Source organism: Silurus meridionalis, chromosome 19, assembly GCF_014805685.1.
Source record: "Silurus meridionalis isolate SWU-2019-XX chromosome 19, ASM1480568v1, whole genome shotgun sequence".
Classification (NCBI taxonomy): Eukaryota; Metazoa; Chordata; class Actinopteri; order Siluriformes; family Siluridae; genus Silurus; species Silurus meridionalis.
In genome coordinates this window covers 12,071,387-12,092,996 of record NC_060902.1, presented here as the reverse complement: position 1 = coordinate 12,092,996, position 21,610 = coordinate 12,071,387, and the positions used below count along the sequence as shown (strand labels likewise).

The window sequence follows — 21,610 nt, the reverse complement described above, 5'->3', positions numbered from 1 at the left end:
GCCATGAAACCCCACATTTCCACGAGGCGCATGTCATGGCATGAAATACCGGCTGTCGATTCTCTGCCACAAGATCATAAAAAAATGGCCTGTTAATGGACGTGCACGGATCAATTAGCAATATCTAAAGTTTTAAAGCAAGGCAATATGCACAAACTTTTTACGAACTTCGCAATGTCACTCCGTGTTAATAAAAGTTTCGAGCATCTTTGGGTAGAAAAGAAATAAATCTGTCCTGACCTGTCAAGTTTTACAACCCCCCCATTACCCCACCCTCTTGATCATTTTGACGTGTGCCTATTAGAAATGAGAATGAGAGGCCTCTCTCGTCCAAGAGCTAAATTACCTCAATCAGCAGCCTTTCGACCCCCTGATCCCTCGCTAGTAGGGGGTGCGATGACATACCCTTCCCAGGGGAACCCTTCAGAATAAAAGTGTATGTGAAAAGATGATGGAAGAAAAGAGATGAGAGAGGTTGTAGAGGAGAACAGCAGAAGTGTCCAAGTGCACACATAGCTGGACAGTTAGATAGGCTGAAAAAAAAAATGCATTAGACATCAATTAAATACAGAGATTGCAAAATTGAAAGGATTGCACTGGATCACTGGATAACTTTAATGCAGTACAACGTACCACGTCAAGACAAGGTTTTTACTGAAATGACCAAATTTTACCTGAGGACTAGTGAGGAAAAAAAATAAAGGCAAACACTAGTGCGTGTACAGATTATCTACAATTTCTCTGACTAGTTTTTACATAAGATAGAAGAGGAAGTGGATGCAAGTGCAGAAATTCTTAGTAAATCACGCGTACAAAATAAACTAAATAAAGTCAAACTCAATAATGAGCAAAAAGCAAAAGAACAGAACCTGAAATGTGAAACAAAGGTTGTCATTTTTACAAAGAAAATGAAGGAACAGATAATCACATCGGGTAGCCAAGCAGGAGAGAAGAAGTGCAGTGATCATCAGACAACGTGACTCAGAAGCAAAGACAAACATGTGACTTTCTGTCAGTTCAGTGCCTAATAGGAAGTGTAGACTTCTGGAATAAACCCCTGACACTTGTTAAAGTCAAAATGTTACATATACATTTTTGTTAAAATAATTCAAGTCAATTCAATTATTTGTAGAGCACTTTTACCAGTGGGTATTGTCCCAAAACAGCTTTACAGAGATAAATTGGTTAAACATTTGAATGTATATGTTACTGCTACACTCCCTCACACCTTGTCTGATATGGACGTGTTCGTCAGGATCCCTTGGGGTCACTTTTTGACGCCCAAACCCTAAAACTAATCCTAACCCTGCAGGTTGAAAAATTACGCCAAACGGGTACCCAGTGCGTCAAAAAGTGACGCTGAGGGATCCTGACAAACACGTCCATATGTGTCGGGAGTGAGAACGTGTTCGTTACTGCCTATACTGTAAGTTTAGTGCCTATAAGTCTATTCCTAAAGAACAAGCAAGTGGTGAATATGTTGGTGATATACGACTTTCAAGTCTGACTTGCATTCAGATATTATGACAAATGTCATATTCCTTACCAACATCACAATATATGACCCTGACATGCCACTGAGCCCTGAGCAAGAACACTCCAAGGTAAACCCTCAAAAGATGGGCAGATACCTGGTGTGTAAAAAGAATTAGTATTTTGAAGCTAGCAATATTTAAACTGATACTTGAATAATGCATTTCAACATCATTCCATGTATCTAATTAATAGTAGGGCTAATCCAGATTTTGAACAAAGTTGTTCATATCATAGCAGGAACAGAGTTGTGGTATAATTTCCAATTATTACCATATGAATTTAAATTGTAGCTTATTGTGTAGAAGCCTGAGGTTTACACATCTAGTATATGGACTGGCATCCCATCCAGAATGTATTCCTACTTCATTCCCAGTCTTCCTTGGATTTGATTCCTTGGATCCACCTCAATCCTGCAGGGGATGAAGCAGATACTGAAGATGAATGAATGAGAAAATTACAGACTTTCAACTGGCCATTTGTGTTGCCATATATACATGAAATAACTGTCTGGGTCAAAGTGAAGCTAAGTGTACACATGACCATATAGACCACAACAAATGTTGTCTGGGTCAAAGTGTAATAAAGAAAACATGACCACATGGACCACCCCCATCATTCTCCTCTCGGATCAGCTTTAGTTTAGAGACGCTCAGCAGTACATTCTTGACAGACACTTTTCTCACACAAAGAACGAGCAGAAAAGAAATAGATTGTGCGTGTGGGGGTGGTGGTGTTGTATTTGAGTGAACGAGCCATAACATCTCGCTACTTCAAATCTATAGGGATTTATTAGATATGGAAGTCCATTAGCATCATAAAGAAGGAGTGGAGAACGGTGGTGCGGTGAAACTGGGACCTGGAGTGGCTTAAAGCCACAGCGACGTGCGAGTCGAAATAAGCCGATTTCCTCATTCACGCTTGAGAAGGACTGTTTAAAAGAAGATTGCTGGAGATACATATCTATTCGTAGCCTTGCAAAGAGCCAGGATTTTGGCTGGAGTTAAAACTGAGAGATAGATGATGAAAGTTGATGTGAAGCCATGTCCAGACAGATGGATGAAAATAAACTGAAGGAAAATGAATAAAGGAATGGAGAACGGATTGAAACGTGAACATGTGTGTGAAATTGGTGGGTTTACTAATAAGGCAAAGAGTACAGCGCTACAGAAACATGCAATCATTGATCCATTAGCTAGTCAGAGGGAAATGGGCAACATTTGGCATTGTTTTAGCATGAACCCACTGCATATTGTTTCAGTTTTATGTAAGTTTGACACTGAATAGTAGGATAAATCATTACATCTTTATTTAAACTGCGTGCTTTAAAGTCAATTCGAGTAATGTTTAGTATTCGATTCGAGTCGAGTTTATATGTATAGCAAATCGTCTAACGCTGGACATTGTCACAAAGCAGCAAAGTAAATTTCTAAAACTAAAAATCACAGTGCATGTGATTAGTCATTAGTTGTACAACATGTAGTTGAGCACTATTTGGTCAATAAATGTAAATTGTGTAACCAGTAAATTCATTAGAGTTCATAACTGTTCACTGATGGAGTGCACCAGAATCATAAAGATGTCATCATTGTTTCTAAATTCTAACATCCATTGTCATCTCATGTATCTTTAAGCTGTCCAGCAGCGAGTGCTTTCCAAGTGATGAGAACTCCAACCAGAAGTAGGACATCAGAATGGATCTAGCAGACGCAGAGATCAAAAGGGGTCAAGATCACTTCTATCTCACTATGAATATATTATGAGTCCTGGGAGGTTCATGGCTGAGCAGCTCTTAGAAGGAGCAAGAATTTATAAGGAACGGTCGAAAAAACGAGAAGTGAAGTGAAATTATCTATTGAATACTGAAAGAATTTCAGGAGATACAAATCTATCTTTAAAGTATCTACACCGAACCGTCCACAGTAGCAGAAATTAAGTCACGATGGATAAAGAAGGTTCAAGATAAACATTCTTCACCACTGCTGCTCTATTATGGTCCAAAAACCAATTTGTAACACTAAAATATTTTTTTGAACACATGAATTCTACATAGCAGCAGATGAGGTACAGTCACATGACCCTAATAAACAAGCAAGTCAGTGTGTCAGGGTAGAACTACATTTCTATCATGTACAAACAATATTCTTTTACTCATGATATTCAACATTTCTCTGGTTTATAGCACGGGGTCCTAACCCTGGTCCTGGAGAACACTTTGTCATTCAGATTTTAGTGTTTTTCTGCTCCAACACACCCACTTTATCTCCAAAAGGGCTGTTATTTATCTGAACAGGTGAAAGAGCATGGAAAGCACTCTCATTGCACAGGACCAGGAGTGGGAACCTGTGGATTATAGCAACACAATGAAAATAATGACAAAATGTAGGCACTTTGAGGATTGATGCTCAACACTCCTGTTTATATTTAGTGTATTTTAGTGAATGAGCTTATATTGTAGGAATCGAATGTAAGTTTGTACCTAACAGCTGCTGCTGTAATGATTAAAGACTCCAGCTGGTTCATCCTATTATGCTAAATGTAATACTAAACAACACAGTACTGATTCTCTTTGCTCTTTCACCTGCACACAGTAATGATTTAGTATCCAGCAATGACCCCCAAAAAAAGATGGGACCCTTAATGATTTTAGGTTTCCTCCTCAGATCATCTCATTTAATTATTATTTTTGCCAAAGCTGCTTCGCAACAAAGTCCACGGTTAAAAGTCATTACACAGATAAAATCCAATAGAATGTACGTATGGAACGCTATCTAATAATTTTGCCTGTATCATCAAATGTTCTTCATCAAAGCATGAAGGTTTTTACATGGCGATAACAGGATTTGCTTCCCATTTGACACAAATCTCTTTATTTAGTCTTATTTGTTTCTCTTCCTGAGATACTGTATCTTTAATCAGCACATCTAATAGAGATGAATTCCCTCTGTCATGCATCCTCTCCGTTTTTAAAGACTGATTTGTTTAAATAAAGCATTAGAGACTGTTCAGGCTGTATGCGTGAGGTGGAGCGTGTTCTGCTGAGCTGCACGCATCTTTATTCCTCATCTCATCCTATTTTGAGCCTTCCCCCTATCTGGGATAAACCGCCCTAATAAAATGGTATTTAAAAATAGGTTAATTGCATCGCAGGTCTATTTCTGTAATTGTTACATGGGGAATAAATGAGATGAAGCTCTTCTCAGAGAGAGAGAGAGAGAGAGAGAGAGAGAGAGAGAGAGAGAGAGAGCATAAAGGAGATTATGGTTCTCTTTTGCCCCCTAGAGGAGCCACAAGGAAGTACCCTTGTGTTTTTTGCCACTGAAGATGATTTCCACTTGAATCACAAGGGCTTAAGGAAAATCATTGGCCATGACATATAAACCATGATTGATGCTTGAATTATAGCTCTGGACATTTTCTTTTTCCTGTCTTATATCTCTTCTCATTTTAAAAATAACACTGTGTGGTAAAAGCCTGTGCGGTTGAGTCGAATGTTCCAGTGAGCCATCACCACATTACTATGGTTCTTTGGTTGCTATTTCAAAACAAACAAAAAATAAGACAAATTATATACTTCAAAAAAAAAAAATTACAGTCTACAAATGTCTACCTTAATATTTAAAACAAATAAACATCCTTATTTATATTATCAGTGGGTTTATCATGGATATTGTTACGGTCCATATATTACATACTCTCAAGGTCAAATTGAGCACCATTATTTGCAAGCTTTAGAAAAAAATACACGTGAAATAAAGCCAATTATGAATAATATTAATATTAATAATATGTTAATGCATTGATTGAGACTTGAGTGAAAGCCATTTATGGTATGTAATGGCTACGTCCCCTTTTTAAAAAATGTTCATTTAAATGTTCAAATGGTAAAACATGGTACCTTTTTATGGACTTTTTAATTTTTTATAACTTTATTATTATTATGCTTTATCACTTATTTGCCTTTTTTTAAAGCTCATATCACTTATTTCAATTCATCCATTTTTTGTATCTTCTACAAAATTATAGCATTTATTAGAAAAAAATTAATATATCATATCTTAAAAAGCTATGAAAATTCTGAACATTTAAGCAAGTCAAATCTTCCACTCAAACAATTAGAAAAAAACATTTCCATAGCTTGTACGGTATGTTTTTACTAATAATTTGTCAATAATTTCACGCTGAGATATAGATATAATTCTTTATAAATCTATTAAATTTTTTATTTTTATTTATTTATTTTTTTTTTTACACCACTCAAAAGATGATGCGATTAACCCTACCGATGTGCATAAACACCCACTGGCTTAACCCCAATGTTAATGGCGCCCTCTACTGGTTCTCCAAATACATAACGACATATCTCCAATCTCCATTACAATTTCCCTTTACAGTAAGTATACTTTACTTCTTTACTTTGGTTTAGTTCCAGAAATGATAATATACTTTTTAAAAATATATTTCAAAAGTTAATCATTATGTTTTTTGATATTGAAATAAAATATGATGTACTTACAAGTTATTTATTTAAAAGGAGGCAATAAATGCAGGGTTGGATTTGGGGCCCACGGCCAAATAGCGGAACAGAGCGTTGTTACCTGTTAAACTTTAACACCTATACGCACCAGTAATGAATACAAATAAATATAAAATAAACCTTGCAACACATCCTTAAACAGCATTTAAAAAATGCAGTATTAAATGTCTTTGCATTACATTTTCTTTTGGTAGATACTGAACACTGCAGCCCAGGAACACCTCACAGGAGCTGCAGTTTTGCTCTGTCCCAGTCATCACAGTTTGGCCCTCTTCAAACTCACTCAAATATATAAACATATTTATATACATATTCTTTATAGATTCTAAGTCTGTGCTGCCAACATTGTAGCAGCAGTATGAAGGTGTGATTGTACAACGCTTTGGCAATGAAAAAAATATTTGGAAAAATATTTCAACGAATATTTAAATAAATTTTAACAATACTACATTTCTTTAACCCATATAGTGGAAAATAAAATGACTAATTGATAGCTTCTGCCGTGGTCTGGCAATGAAGGGAATACACAACACTGCTGTATAATCATCTTAAATACATTTAATGATAGATGTCATTCACATCCATACAATTTTACAAGATTGAATCTTAAAAAGGCTTTTGAATGTGTTTGCTAAAACAGGAACAATCATTTAAATAACAATCTGCCTTGTTATCTGAAGGGAATATTGTTTTCCTTCATTTAGGGCAAACCTTATCATTCCTGGAAAATAACAGCAACTATGACAACAGCAAAAAAAAAAAAAAAAGAAGCACATGTAAGCAAAATTAGAAGAACCCCTTCACTATGACAGTTCGAAAAGCTTCCATCTGTTACGCTTTACCAAGTCAGAGATTTGCATAGGTGAAAAGAACGATGTTCTGAATGCTGGCTGTGGATGTCATTTGGAAATAGAGGTCAGTTGGCTCTGAACATTTGAAACGCTGAGGCAGGTTATCTTTAAGGATCTTTAAGGGGGGGAGAAAGGCACCATGGGACGGAAAAAACAAAAAAGTCATGCTGCTTCACTTAAAACAACTATTTAACTGTACAACATTCACAACGGTTTTAATTGAAATTGATAAATTCATCACTCATTATAGATTTTTTGAATAACTATGTTAAAAAAAAATATCAAATTGATATAAAAACATGATACATGTTCTTTTACTTTAAATCCTGATAAATTCTAACATTTTATATATATATATATATATGCACATACACACACACACACACACACACACACACACACACACACACACACACACAGTAATTCCCCGATTATCGCTGTGGTTACGTTCCAAAACCGCACGCGATAAACGAAAAAGCGCGATAAATGGACGCCACTCCAAAATTGCTATTTTATGTATACAGTACTGTATTAACATTTTACTTCACTTTATAATACATAATTTATTTTTATTAATAAATGTAATTATTTCAACATAAAAGTCCATAAAAACAATTTGGTCTATTGTGCTCGTAATCGGCGAAATAAATTAGTTATGTAGCAAATGCGATTTTGCGATAAACCGGATTTGAACTGCGGTAATAAAAAAAAAAAAAAAAACAAAAGGGGAATTACTGTATATATACATTTTTATATATATATATATATATATATATATATATATATATATATATATATATATATATATATATATATATATATATATAAAATACGACTAGGATGGCCGTACAATAAGGCTAGTGGTTTAAATATTTTTTTATTTAAATGGCTGCTCTGAGATAGCAAAGGTCATTTTTGGAATATCAAATAAAAAAAAAGTTGCATACGATAAAAATACATTTAAGTGGCTTAGTGGCATATAAACTCTTAATAAATCATCTATTATAAAGCCATTTAAATCTGAATATTTTCTTCAGTGCTTTGGGAGGGATTATATATATATATATATATATATATATATATATATATATATATATATATATATATATATATATATATATAAAATCCTATTTCTTTATTTTTTTTTCAATTTCGTAGCTGGAATTGCACATTCGATCCCTTGCCTTGTGAAGTTATCTAGGGCAGAGTGGAAGTGTACAACTCCGTGAGGAGCTCGTGTACAGGGCCCAAATCAAGTGGACACTACACCTTTCAACATGAAACTCATTTCCATTTCTCTAATAAACATTCAAAAATAATCTGAAAAGTCATATCTATATTACAGAAATTATGTTTCCGGTCATTCAGACCTGAGTAAGAAGCTAAAAGAAAAGGGCTAAAAATGACAAGAAAAGGGTTTGAGCCTATTACTCAGTCACGTTCCATAATTATTTACAGTGCACACACACATGCACACACACACACACACACACACACACACACGCGCATGCTGGAAGGAGTGTATGAATGAAGACCATATGTGCAAATTATTGATTCTATTGCTAAAAACTAAGATGGCTGATTTAGGGCTGCGTTGCTATTCACTCAGAAACAGGAGGCCTGGGTCAGTAGTCAGTAGTGAACAGGAACGGAAGGATATTCACACTTTAGGAGGGAGTACACTGGTTACGTTAACAGGCTAGCTTCATGCTCCTTTACCAACCTGCGCTCTTTTCTAGCACCTTGATCGTCTATGCTAATCGTTTATCGCGTACTAATATTAATGGCGAATCCGAGTCCATTTAGTGCACTACTTTTTATGCTTATGTATTACTTCAGGGGGCTTCTCTGAAAACGTAATAATAAAGTAATAATACTTTAGGTACAGTTTCTGGCACACCATTAATAGAGTTGGTAACACTTTATAGACATTTATATAACATCATCGTCTAAAAAAACCTCAAACATCTATACAGGATTCAGGAACATCATCTAAATGCCTCCGTTTTTATTGCCGAAATCTCCCTGCTGTTTGTTTTTTTTTCTAAATGCCTGAGAAAAAGCTGCCTTTGCATATTGATGTTGAATTCTAAAACATTATATTAAGTTCTTGCTTTATCTAATACTCCCCTTCCTTCTCCTATTGGTTTAATGCCTAAAGGCCAATATGTTGGCACTGTTTAAAGCTATGAGTGGGATAAGAACTGAAAATTGCTACTTTTTTTTTTAAATCACCAATAAAATAAATAAAATGGGCTTAAAAAATACTAAATTGAACTGCAGTACTGTCATGGGAAATCCTGTTTCTTGGATATCTGATTCAGTGTAGTTTGTTTTAGGAGCATATGGATGTAAATCAAATCGTATCAAAATGGACTTTTACTGGTTTTGTTGATGACTTATGGAATACAGGTACCGTAAAGATGCAAAAAAAAATTTGCATGTACTGTTGCCCTTTTATTTTTCATTAACAAATCGGTGTGTGTATGTGTTAATATTTGTGCTGAAGCCATTTCACAGTATTTCTGAGTCGTCTATGCTGAAGCTGCTACGGCGGCTGCTGTCCATAGACGCCTCTGGCGACATGGCAGAGAGTAGGGGGTCTGCGCCCAGGGGCGACAGCGCCTCGTCCATCCAGGACATATCGCTTTTCTTGCCTGGGTGAACCATGCTGTTGACAGCTGTGCCCCCTATAGAGCCCAGATCCCCCAGGCAACCAATGCCATCTGTGTAAACAGGCATACCGCCATCAAAGTCCAGTGAGTGGGTGAAGTCGAAGGCCTGTGTGCTGCCTACGGCCGAGTACTGCAGTGGTGGCTGGGGGTGAAGCTGAGGAGCCTGCAGGTGGAGCTGCTGATGGTGGAGCTGTTGGGGCTGGGAGTGGAGTGGCGGGGGCTGATGGGGAGGGGCCCTCTGGTGGTGAATCTCCTCAGGGCTGTTCTCTTGCTTCACAAACTGATTCAGGGGTTCAATGTTGTTCATGCCTGATGGAGAGTTGCTGGGCAGGCCGTGCATCTGGGCTTGCATCTCCAGCTCCTGGAGCAAAAACATTGAATTTATGCAGTGAACTGAAATGTATGCAGTGTCTATCGCCAGCCAGTTAACTTACTTGAATAGCATCAGTCTATGATGAGCTTTTGCTATGTGACTTTTTTGTGCACGATTCAAAAGGAATAAAATGTACCTGGATACGGAGCCACAATTGCTTATTGACCACCTCCATCCTCTTGAAATTGCTCTCCACTTCCCTGGTTCTCTGCATGTCCTTCTGCATTTGTTTAATGTACTCCACTGAGGCCCGGAGAATAGTGCCCTTGTTCCAGCGGACATCCCTGAGGAAGAGACAAGATGATGACCTTTATGCCACAGAGCAGACTGACTGGCCATAAGTAGGTTCTTGGTTTTGAACCAGTCTGCACTGATATACCCATGCCCACAACATGATGCTACCACCACCATGCTTTACTGTAGAAATGTTTTTACTATTGCATCTATCCTTCCAACTAAAACTGGATAAGTATATACTTATACTTATAACTAACACATTTATACAAAGAATCCAGTGGTCCATTTGTAAACTGCACACTTGTAAATAACATCTGTACATTCATTCAAACAATTCTACTCTGTATATATTGCATCATTTAAATGTCTGTTTTACTATTCAGTTACATTATGCCTGTACTTTCTCCTGGCGCCAAGTCAAATTTCTTGTGTGTGTAAGTATACTTGTTAATAAAGATATTTCTGATTCTGTGTCTAATAACATTTTTTATTCTTTAACTTGAAATTCTCATTTTTGACTGGTAGCATTTATGAATTCAGTACTTTCTTTTACTGAGAACTACATACAGTATGTGTGATTGACTGATAATAGACTTACAGGTCATTTGTTTTAGGAATCATAGTGCCCAGCTCTTTGATGCGATCGTTGATATTAAACCTTCGTCTTCTTTCAACTAAAAGAGAGAAAAAATATATATATATAAATCTACAATTGACAAGAAGATACTTTCGAAATGAAAAGTGTGTTTTCTATAATATGCAGCTAAGTTTCATGGATTCTTTACGCAATTGTTGCTACGACTAAATACATTTTGTACAAAAATGTTTACATAAACACTAACAAACTAATGAAGGTTTCTTCTTTATTTACACAAACCGATGGCGGATTTATAGCTAATTTATCTCAGCTTTTTAGTACACAACTTAAGTGGGTCAACATTTTTCACACACAGTAATTATTTGGTGACATTGGTTGAAGCTGAAGTTTTTTTTTTTTTGCAATACTCTCGCAATGCAAGAGTTTGTTGTGCATTCCTTTTGACAGAACAGGTAGAACTCAGTCAAGGTTTGTGGACCTTATTAAATAATTAATTACTGATTAAATCCTATTCATGACGATAAGCCCTTCAGAAGCCCCTGTCATCAGTTTCTACGACTGTTTGTTTAACTGATTTTGCAAGTGAAATTGAGACACAAAATCTAGCCTAGGTGAAAGTCAACTTTTGCCTTCAACTTGTCATGATCTCGGAACTATGACCACTGCATTTGCAGGAAGCACTTGTGCAGTGAAGCAAAAAAATATGATTCTATTATAGTGTCCAACGCTGATCGTGTTTGGAGCTTTGCAGTGGTCCTGCAGCATTCCTGATTATTTTATTGTACCCATTACCTAACTGCAAATTGTTGCCGGCAATTACATTTTAATGCCACAGCAGCAGAATTGGCCCGGGTTAACGATACACCAAAGTGTTGTTTGGAGTCAGCTAAATTTGCCCAGTGGTAGTAGGGGGAGGTGGGGGGACGGGGAGAAGATGGGTGTATTGGGCGGAGCAAAATTGGGCTGATGTACTTTAAACTGGAAGAGCTTGTAAATATGTCGAACGGAGGAGTCAAAGAGCATGAAACTTACTCAGGTTGTGGTTGTCTTTCTTCTGTCTTTCCTTGGCCAATGCACGGGCTTCTGCATCTTGTTGGAAAAACAAGCGGCAATCAGTTCATGCTGTTGACGCAGCGCTCGTAGTTTAAGACAGTGTATTTGTTTTGCTGCGATGAAATTGGTTTGGGAATGGTCACGACACCTGAAAAACCAGGTTGCATAACCTATTCCATTACACATTTGGGTTTTAAAGCAGTGATCTTGTCATAAAAAAATGCCAAATCCCCTTAGTGTCACAAACAGACTAATATACATGCAGCTCTCATGGTTAATATTATTCTCTACTCCTATTTTAAAGGAGGCAAATCACTGGTATTTACAGTCCATCCAATCTTAAACAGTATGATACCACATACAGCTAGAAGCATGGTTTGGTTGTGCTTGATTTTTTTTACCCGACATCTCTCTTTTGTGATGTAAGTTGGCAGGGCAGGAGTTGCTAGTCATGGCGATGGTAGGACCTGCCATGCCAGGCCCAGTGTACACGTCCAAATGGCTGTTGGACAGAGGGAGCTAGGACAAACAGGCAGAAAGTACATTAGCATTAGGCAGATGCTTACTTAAATCTAGTACATTGTAGCATCTATTGGTACAAGTAGGTCAAGGTCTAAGAATACAATAAAACTAAAACCCTGTATGTTTTGTTTTATTTTATTTTTTTAAATAGTGCTCATTGAAAGGGTATATTTTTAGTCAGCCTGTGACTTGGGCAACCAGAGGAAGGTCTATCCACCAGCTAGGTGATAGGACAGAGCAAAGTCTTGACACGTCTTGAGTTGGTGGATGAGGGTCAAGTCAAGCTATGCTGAATGGAACTTGATGCGGATAGAAGCTTGATGAGCATCTCCAGGTCAGTATGGACTAGTCCATTGTTGGCAGTGTAGGAAAGCATCACTGCATTCAGTTTATTTAGCCATCAGTTTAGATACATGCATCTTGGACTGCATTGTGTCAGCCCCATCTCGCGAATGGATGTTAATGATATTTCTTTATAGTGCAATATCCAGTGTGACCTTGTCAAATTGTCAGAATCGCAGGAAGCCCAATAAATGTGTATCTTTAGTGTCAAGTTGTAAAATCGACAGATTCTACGCTGATAAACTAATAAAACACTCCGTTTTTTTGTTTTGCTCTGGAGGTGAGAGCAACGACTGACTTGCACAGCTATCACTTATCAGTTTTATTGTTTTATACACGCTGTATCTTTTATTCCATCTGAATGGCTCAATATAATTCTTGGTGAGTGAACACTTTGGCTTCTAATGAGCCTTGACTGATAAGTCAGCCTTCAATAGCCTCAGATAGCTTATCGCGCAAGCTACTGGAGACCACAAAGTCAAACAAACACAAAATCAACACCAAACAAGGACTAGTAATAATGAACAAAGTGACCAATTGCTTACAGGGTTCAAATTTACACGGATTCAAGGGAAATTAGCAGATATTAGGTGGACGAAATGTGTTCTTATCACCAGACCATAACAGGGCCCACAATATGGATCCTGTTATGGGCAGCCTCTTAATCAGTGGTGAAGGACCAGCAATAAGTTGAACAAAGGGGATTGATTCTGCTGACAGACCAAAATTACAGCGGCGACCCAACTCTGCACACCAACCAGATTTACATCCATCCTTCAAAATGTACAATGCTGATTCCAAAACCACAATTCTTGCACATGCATGCATTTATAACATTTAGGGATGTGGTTCCTGCCATTGCATTCATTACAAACCCTTATAAATAATGAAATCACAAAGCTGTAATTCTTGTTAAATGCACACTTTCCTACTAGCTACTGAAAACCTGGGAATACACCCAATTCCAGCCTCCTACATACAGGCTGGCAGGCATTCCGATACAAAACCTACTAAATTCCCTAGAGCAAAGATCAATCCTCGCAACAGGAAATGGGGTCTAAACAGTCTGATGAATCAGAAAAGCCAATCAATTGCGAATCAATACACAGGGAGGCCGTGACACTTAAGAGCAAAAGAGAGCAAAAGCTCAATAAAGCCTAATAAGGCCAGAACACGTATTTGGTTGGGGTCTAGGACCCCAGATTTAAATGATGAATCTTGATTTCTTTAAAATAAACGTATGCATAATATAAACTTTTAATATAATATATTTTAATATCATTAGTAGCAGGTTAATTAGGACATTTACAACAAATTGATTCAAGAGCTAAGAGTCTCAAACTCTACACACACTTCTGCACACATACTTATTATTAGCGATTTCTCCCCAACAGAAATACCGTTATAAGATGCATCCCGCATTAAAACCACTCTCATTCCCTTTCTGCCTCTCGAGTTCTGTACTGTACAGTCAGCAAACCTTTCCATCAACATGCTGCAAAACATGTTTAAATAAAACTGATATGAAAAAGGAGAAAAACAGAGCCCGGACCTGCCTTACCAGCTGGAGTTTCTCGCCATCGATCACCTCCACAATGGCGTACGTCTTGTTCACGTCCTTCATGCTAGCTGCTGAGTCTCTCATCGCTGCCTGAGCTGCCTGTTTGAGCAACTAAACTGACCTTCTTTTGCTTTTTCCTCCCTACAAAAACCGCTGAACTTTTCCCTATCTGGACTTTCAGCCTTGCCCTCCCCCCGTTCCTCCCTCGTTTCTCTAAAGTCTACTCACCTCCTTCTCCTCCACTGCCTCAATCCCAACCTAATGCCTTGTAAACAAGTTGAACTCTAACTGGAGGTGGTTTAATTGTTAATGCTGAGTAGTTATTTTAAACACAAAGTAGAACACCTTGCCTTTATGAGTCTTTTATCATCCGAGGTTCTATAATGCGTTGCAGAAATTGGAAAAATAGCACTTAAAAAAAGAATTGAATTTGTTTTTTTTTGCATTGGGAATAGAATAGGAGGAGAAAGCTATTGGAAAACAAGCCGTTTTGAAGTGCTCGTGCCGCAACAAAACAGCATTGCGTCACAGTACACAGACTGTACTCCTAGGGTCCGTGCTATAATCAGAAATTATTTTTGAAGGCCAACAAAGCTGCTTTTCTTCTTCGCCTTAAGCCCAATGACATCCAGTCAACAAATGGCTCATCAGTATTGCCCCGCTGAGTCACAGCACGGGCTCAGCGAGATATGAAAATAGACGCTATTGAGAAGGGATGAGTTATGCTTTATGTTTTCCACTTACCTTACATGATTCACTCATTTGCATTATTCATCCTGGCAAAAAGGCCTTAGCAGACTAAAGTGTGGCTGTGACTCGGTGAACGTATAAAACAAATGAAAACAAAGCTAAAATCCGTCACTTCACTTACTGTATTTGGCATCTGTACCACAGGGTCAGCATAATTCCGCATTTCATCAAAGCTGGATTGCATGCTGATGATGTCCTCGATCACTTCCTCCATCTGCTAAAAACATTCACATTAAGCTGCTTGCTGAGTTTCTATGTAAACAAATCAATAATACTAAACACACAAAGCTTCATATATTTGAATTATATATATATATATATATATATATATATATATATATATATATATATATATATATATATATATATTTAATCTTGGATTATTCATTCTTATACTGTTAAAAAATTACAGTTTCAAATTCAATCCTTAAATAATATAAGTCTCTCTCTCTCTCTCTCTCTCTCTCTCTCTCTCTCTCTCTCTGTCATTCTACAGATCCTTCGGTTGTTTGTCTCACAGACACTGTTAGTTCAGTACATGTATATGGCCACATATTGAACTCATCATACTACAAACTCAAATGTGAGAATATGAGGGGGAAAAAAGACCAAAGTCTGCCGAGTTCAAAAGTTCTCTTCAGTGTCTTCTGCGTTCTCTGTCACTCTTTAATCTCTAATTACACCACTGCAAACCATAATTGGCCGCTTAAACTGCAGTGAAAATGGAGTTTGGCTAGTTAACACTCTGACCTTTGGGTGATATAAAAAATAAAAAAAACCTACAAAGCAAGAAATGTAGAAGGATGGGAAAAAGTCTGGGATGGTTGTAGATATTGAACACAAAGAGCTACAAAGAGATAAATTCAAGTTTAGGGTTTGCTGAATGGACAAACAAATCCATGAATTAAAGAACTGGCCTGAAATGGGTGTAACCATTTCTTATAAAGTTTATGTTAAACTAAATTAACTCAAAACTATTAAAAAACACACAAACGAAAAAAATCTTTTGCAGTCCTAATTTAAACATTTACATTCGTTTTCTTCATTTGTTACTAGAGTCATTTATTTTTTATCATTTATAAAAAAATATTATAAACTATTTAATAATTCCTCATTTAAAGGTGACCAATAAATCGGAACCGCAGAATGTTTTTTCACAGAAATGTTTTTTTTTTATAATACAAAGAAAATTGTACTGTATACTGTATATGCTGATATAATTACATACTGAAATAAAGAATTTCTTCAATAAAAAAGAACAGTATAATTGTAATCTGTGAAATTTTCTTTACCTGTTTAATAAAGCTATAGTAAATCATATAGATCAGGGGTCACCAACGTGGTCCGCAAGGACCACATGAGTAGCCTGCGGGCCTTTTCTAAAAATAGCTGGTTCCTACTTTGTTAAATCATTGTTGATACTAATTATGAGAAATCATTAACATGATCAGTGTCTTCACATAGATGAATATCAATAATTATTAATAGTAACATATAATAAAAGGTAAATTGAGCAAATTTGTTATTTCAGATCAAACTGAAAACTGTGTGTATCAAACTGGTAGCCCTTCACATTAATGGTACCCAAGAAGTAGCTCTTAGTTTCAAAAAGGCTGGTGACCCCTGATATAGATCATCATCATCATCATATTAAAAAGCCAAAATGAACAGATTAAGCTTAACCTGCCTCAGTAAGCAACTAACTCTGCTTTCATCAAGCCTCTTTGTAATATTAAGCTATGTTATCATGCAGTGTACACTATATAGACCAAAGTTTGTAGACATCTCACTATACAGATTTCTATGTGCCCTTTACACGTGTAGTCCCCTATTTGCTGTTATAATAAGCTCCACTCCTCTGAGATGATGTTCCACTCTGTTCTGGAGTGTGGTTGTGAAGATTTGTGCTCATTCGGCCACAAGGGCCTTAGTAAAGTCAGGTACTGATGTAGGTGAGGTGAGGAGGCCTGGGGTGCATTCAGCATTCCAATTCATCCCAAAGGTGTTTAGGTCAAAGATTTATAGCAGGCCATTTAAGATCTTCCACTCTAACTCATGCAAATCATATGTTTATGGAGCTGGTTCATGGTGTCCCAATAATTTTGTCCATGTAATCTATGTTACCAAGCAAGAACTTTTCGGCTGCTTTTGTTTTTCATTTTCATAGGATGTTACATACGTGCTGTGACGAAAGTTATCTCTATTTGGTGTGCACTGTGGCATGCTTTTGCTCTTTAAAGTGAAACAATCAGGGTTTCAGGCTTTGAATTCTGAGAGCAAGAGAAAGGGGCTTGTGTTTTCTTTTTGTTCACAAGAATGCAGTGCATTATTTGGCTGCACTGCTCCATTACATTAGATTCAGGAATAGAGGCATCTCTTGTTATTTCTGTTGCTGCTTAAGTAAATCACTAGTATAAACAATGAATTTATATACAATAAATTCAATTTGTGGATGCTACTAAATGTTGATGATCAAAATAAACATAAGGTTAATGCAGGTGTAAATTATTTGACAGATTATCTTTAATTGATGGATTTTCTTCCCTCTGCCCCTAGTGGCCATTTCACATGAAGTTTTTACCTGAAAGTGCCTACAAGGACACGGCCTTCATGCTTTACACTGATGTTATCCTTGCTGAATGTGTGCTGGTTGATGGCAGACATGATTTATTTACTTCTAGTTCAGTTATTAGTACTTATTCCCACCTCCTATGAATAGCTATAATCCCTAATAATTATTGAACTGGTCCAAAATCATCAGGCAAGTCAGGCTCATCTCATGTGCCCCAGCAGTGGAAAGGAATAATACCTACTGACTAATTGTCAGGTATGTACCTCTTTTTCCTGGTTGCAAGTGATGTTCAGCATTGCCATAGGACTGTTAGGGGCGCTGTTCCCTGTTGGGGTGACGAGCTGTGATGCGCAAGGTGAGGGCAGGGTTTGCACGGCACCGGCTGACTGGCACTGCGCCATGCCTGGTGGAGAAGGGTGGACGCCGCCGGCTGCAGCATGGACGGCCTGCTTCGGGGCGTAGGTACTGGAGAGGTATTCCTTTACCTGCTGCTTCTGAGACTGGCGGATGTGGTAGTCGGTGGGGTTCTCCAAATGCGTTTGTACCTGCCAGGTACGAAAATAGTACAAACTATATTTCAGTATTGTCTCAACAAGCGTTAAAGTCTAAAATATTTTTACAGATTGATATGTCTAAAGGCTTCATTATTCAGACTCTACAAGTCTGAAGTCGGAGAGTTTAAAACACAGGCAGCTGAAAGCAACATGGTGGTCATCCTTTGATTGTTGAGATAGCTGGCCAGATCTTATTCGAACTGCCACCATTTAACTGCACATGCCTCTCAAAGCATTTAATCCTTTTAATAGCTCTGTTTGAGTTAACATGGATTCAATACAATTCAACTCAAAGCGGTTTTACAGAAATAAAATAAAGACTTACATTCGTAATGAGCAAATCAGATGTGATGTTGATGTAGGAAAAAGTCCTAGGAGGTTGACAAAGAAATGTCGAGAAGAAACAAAATTCTTGCCTTTGCACTACAGTTGTGTTCAAAATTATTCAACCCCCAATGCTGTAAATGGTTTTAGGAAATTTAGTGTACATTTGTAATTGTATTCAGAATGAAATCCTACAAGGACTTCTTAAAGAACCATATGCAACTAAAATGACATCAATTAGTTTTGTAATACAGTAGTAAATGTTTCTTTTGTGAATTCTTCATTGACATAATTATTCAACCCCTTAAAGACTACCACTCTGAAGAACAGAGGTTCAATGAAGTGTTTTCAATCAGGTATTGAAAACACCTGTGGATATCAGGGAGCAGCAATAAAGCCTAATAAGCACCAATTAGGCAGCTTTAAAATGACTGTGATACTCAGCTCCTTCTAGACATTTACTGGTGTGGTTACAAACATGGTGAGGTCAAGAGAATGGTCCAGGAAGACAAGAGAACAGGTGATTACTCTTCACAGGAAGGGCAATGGCTATAAGAAGATTGCAAAGATGTTAAACATACCAAGAGACACCATAGGAAGCATCATTCGCAAATTCAAGGCAAAGGGCACTGTTGAAACGCTACCTGGTCGTGGCAGAAAGAAGATGCTGACTTCGACTGCTGTGCGCTACCTGAAGCGTAGAGTGGAGAAAAGTCCCCGTGTGACTGCTGAGGAACTGAGAAAAGATTTGTCAGATGTGGGTACTGAAGTTTCTGCTCAGACAATACGGCGCACCCTGCGTAATGAAGGCCTCCATGCCAGAACTCCCAGGCGCACCCCCTTGCTGTCCCCAAAGAATAAGAAGAGTCGACTGCAGTATGCCAAAAGTCATGTGGACAAACCACAGAAGTTTTGGGATAGTGTTCTGTGGACTGATGAAACAAAATTAGAACTGTTTGGGCCCATGGATCAACGCTATGTTTGGAGGAGGAAGAACAAGGCCTATGAAGAAAAGAACACCTTGCCTACTGTGAAGCATGGCGGGGGGTCAATCATGCTTTGGGGCTGTTTTGCTTCTGCAGGTACTGGGAAGCTTCAGCGTGTGCAAGGTACCATGAATTCTCTTCAGTACCAGGAGATATTGGATGACAATGTGATGCAGTCCGTCACAAACCTGAGGCTTGGAAGGCGTTGGACCTTTCAACAGGACAATGATCCCAAGCATACCTCCAAGTCCACTAGAGCATGGTTGCAGATTAAAGGCTGGAACATTTTGAAGTGGCCATCGCAGTCACCAGACTTAAATCCGATTGAGAACCTCTGGTGGGACTTAAAGAAAGCAGTTGCAGTGCGCAAGCCTAAGAATGTGACTGAATTGGAGGCTTTTGCCCATGATGAATGGGCGAAGATACCCGTAGATCGCTGCAAGACACTTGTGTCAAGCTATGCTTCACGTTTAAAAGCTGTTATAACTGTAAAAGGATGTTGTACTAAGTACTAAGATTGAATGTCACTTGGGGGTTGAATAAAACTGATAATGATGTGAGCTCAGAAAAGACATTTGTGGTTATTTCATTATAAATGTTATGTTATATTTGTCTGACCTACACGTGCCTCTTTGATTTAATTGTAAGCAGGATGACTGAATGATCATAATCAATGTCAAACCGACCAAAAAACAATCAATTTCAGTGGGGGTTGAATAATTTTGAACACAACTGTAGGTCTGGCCAAGCCTGTTTGGGTTTTGTCCCAAATTCAACAATATGGGATACATTTCCCTTTTCACCAGGTAAGCTTTTGCTTGATAAAGCGCATATACAATACCTAGTGTGTGTGTGTGTGTGTGTGTGTGTGTGTGTGTGTATATATATATATATATATATATATATATATATATATATATATATATATATAAACATTTATATTTGCCTAGATTGTGCTATGCAAGCTATATATATAAGTAACTGTATATAAAGGTAGTACACCCTAAATGATAACAGCTGTTTAACCATAAAGCCACATGTTCTATTCATGTTCTTGTCTACGTGACAGCACCATGCAAATTTGTGTATCTTGTATTAGAGCAGTCAAAATTTGTTCCTTTAGTACAATTTTCTGATACTGGATGTTCAACATGGCTTGTCATGGTAAAGACTCTCTGAGGATTTGAATTTGAATTAGAATTGTTGCTCTACACAAAGATGGCCTTGGCTATAAGAGGATCGCTAACACCCTGAAACTGAGTCTCAATTCAGTGGCCAGGGTCATACAGAGGTTCCACTCGAAGAAGTTTAGTCTTTGTGCTGTGTGTCAGGTGCAGAAGCTGGTTTCAAAAAAACAGATGCGTGAGTGCTGCAGCATTGCATTAGAGGTTGTAGAAGCGTGATGTCAGTGCTCAGACCGTACGTCATCCCAGAAGGAAACCTTTTCTGAAGCTGGCTCACAAGAAACCCACAAACAGCTTACTAAAGACAAACTGTCCAAGAGCATGAATTACTGGAACCATGTCCTGTGGTCTGATGAGACCAAGATAAACTTGGTTGTCCAGCATGTGTGGTAATGCCCTGGTGAGGAGTACCCAAAAAATTGTGTCTTAGCTACAGTCAAACATGGTGGTGGTAGTGTTATGGTATGGGGATGCATGAGTGCTGCTGGTACTGGGGGAGCTGCGGTTCATTGAGTGAAACATGGATTTCAACATGTACTGACATTCTGAAGAAGAACATGACGCCCTTCCTTCAGAAACTGGGCCCCATATAAAACCACCAAGTTGACAACTGCCTTGCTAAGGAAGCTGAAGGTGAGGAAGTGGCCATGTATGTCTCCACACCTGAACCCTATTGAGGACCTGTGGGGCATCCTCAAGCTGAAGGTGGAGAAGCACCATTTTTCTAACATCCATCAGCTCCGTGATGTCATTATGTAGGAGTGGAAGAGGATCCCAGCAACAACCTGGATGCTGGATAACAATGGTGCTCACACAAAACATCCAGTATGGTCCTACTACTACTAATCTTATGATTAACCATAAAGGAACCTTCATTAAAAAAATAAATATCAGATGCCTAAAATGCTTGGGTCCCTTTAAAAAAAAAGGATGCTTGGGAATTAGTGGGTAAAAGCCG

The 21,610-nt window shown here is 37.9% G+C and overlaps 1 protein-coding gene across 5 annotated transcripts in view; it reads right to left on the bottom strand.

Moving 5' to 3' along the window:
* Positions 1 to 9,365: 9,365 nt before the first annotated feature.
* tfeb (transcription factor EB) overlaps positions 9,366 to 21,610 on the bottom strand; it is a 39,987-nt gene continuing 27,742 nt past the window's right edge. For 3 of the 5 annotated variants that reach the window (XM_046874909.1, XM_046874908.1, XM_046874905.1), the window contains exons 3-9: positions 17,868 to 18,149; positions 15,154 to 15,249; positions 12,259 to 12,376; positions 11,837 to 11,893; positions 10,805 to 10,880; positions 10,106 to 10,253; positions 9,366 to 9,957 (exon numbers count right to left, since the gene is read on the bottom strand). In XM_046874909.1, the coding sequence (XP_046730865.1) occupies positions 9,436 to 9,957; positions 10,106 to 10,253; positions 10,805 to 10,880; positions 11,837 to 11,893; positions 12,259 to 12,376; positions 15,154 to 15,249; positions 17,868 to 18,149 (1,299 nt within the window). In that variant the 3' untranslated portion in view covers positions 9,366 to 9,435. The remainder of the gene's footprint in view (positions 9,958 to 10,105; positions 10,254 to 10,804; positions 10,881 to 11,836; positions 11,894 to 12,258; positions 12,377 to 15,153; positions 15,250 to 17,867; positions 18,150 to 21,610) is intronic. The other 2 variants (XM_046874906.1, XM_046874907.1) reach the window with 2 other exon arrangements.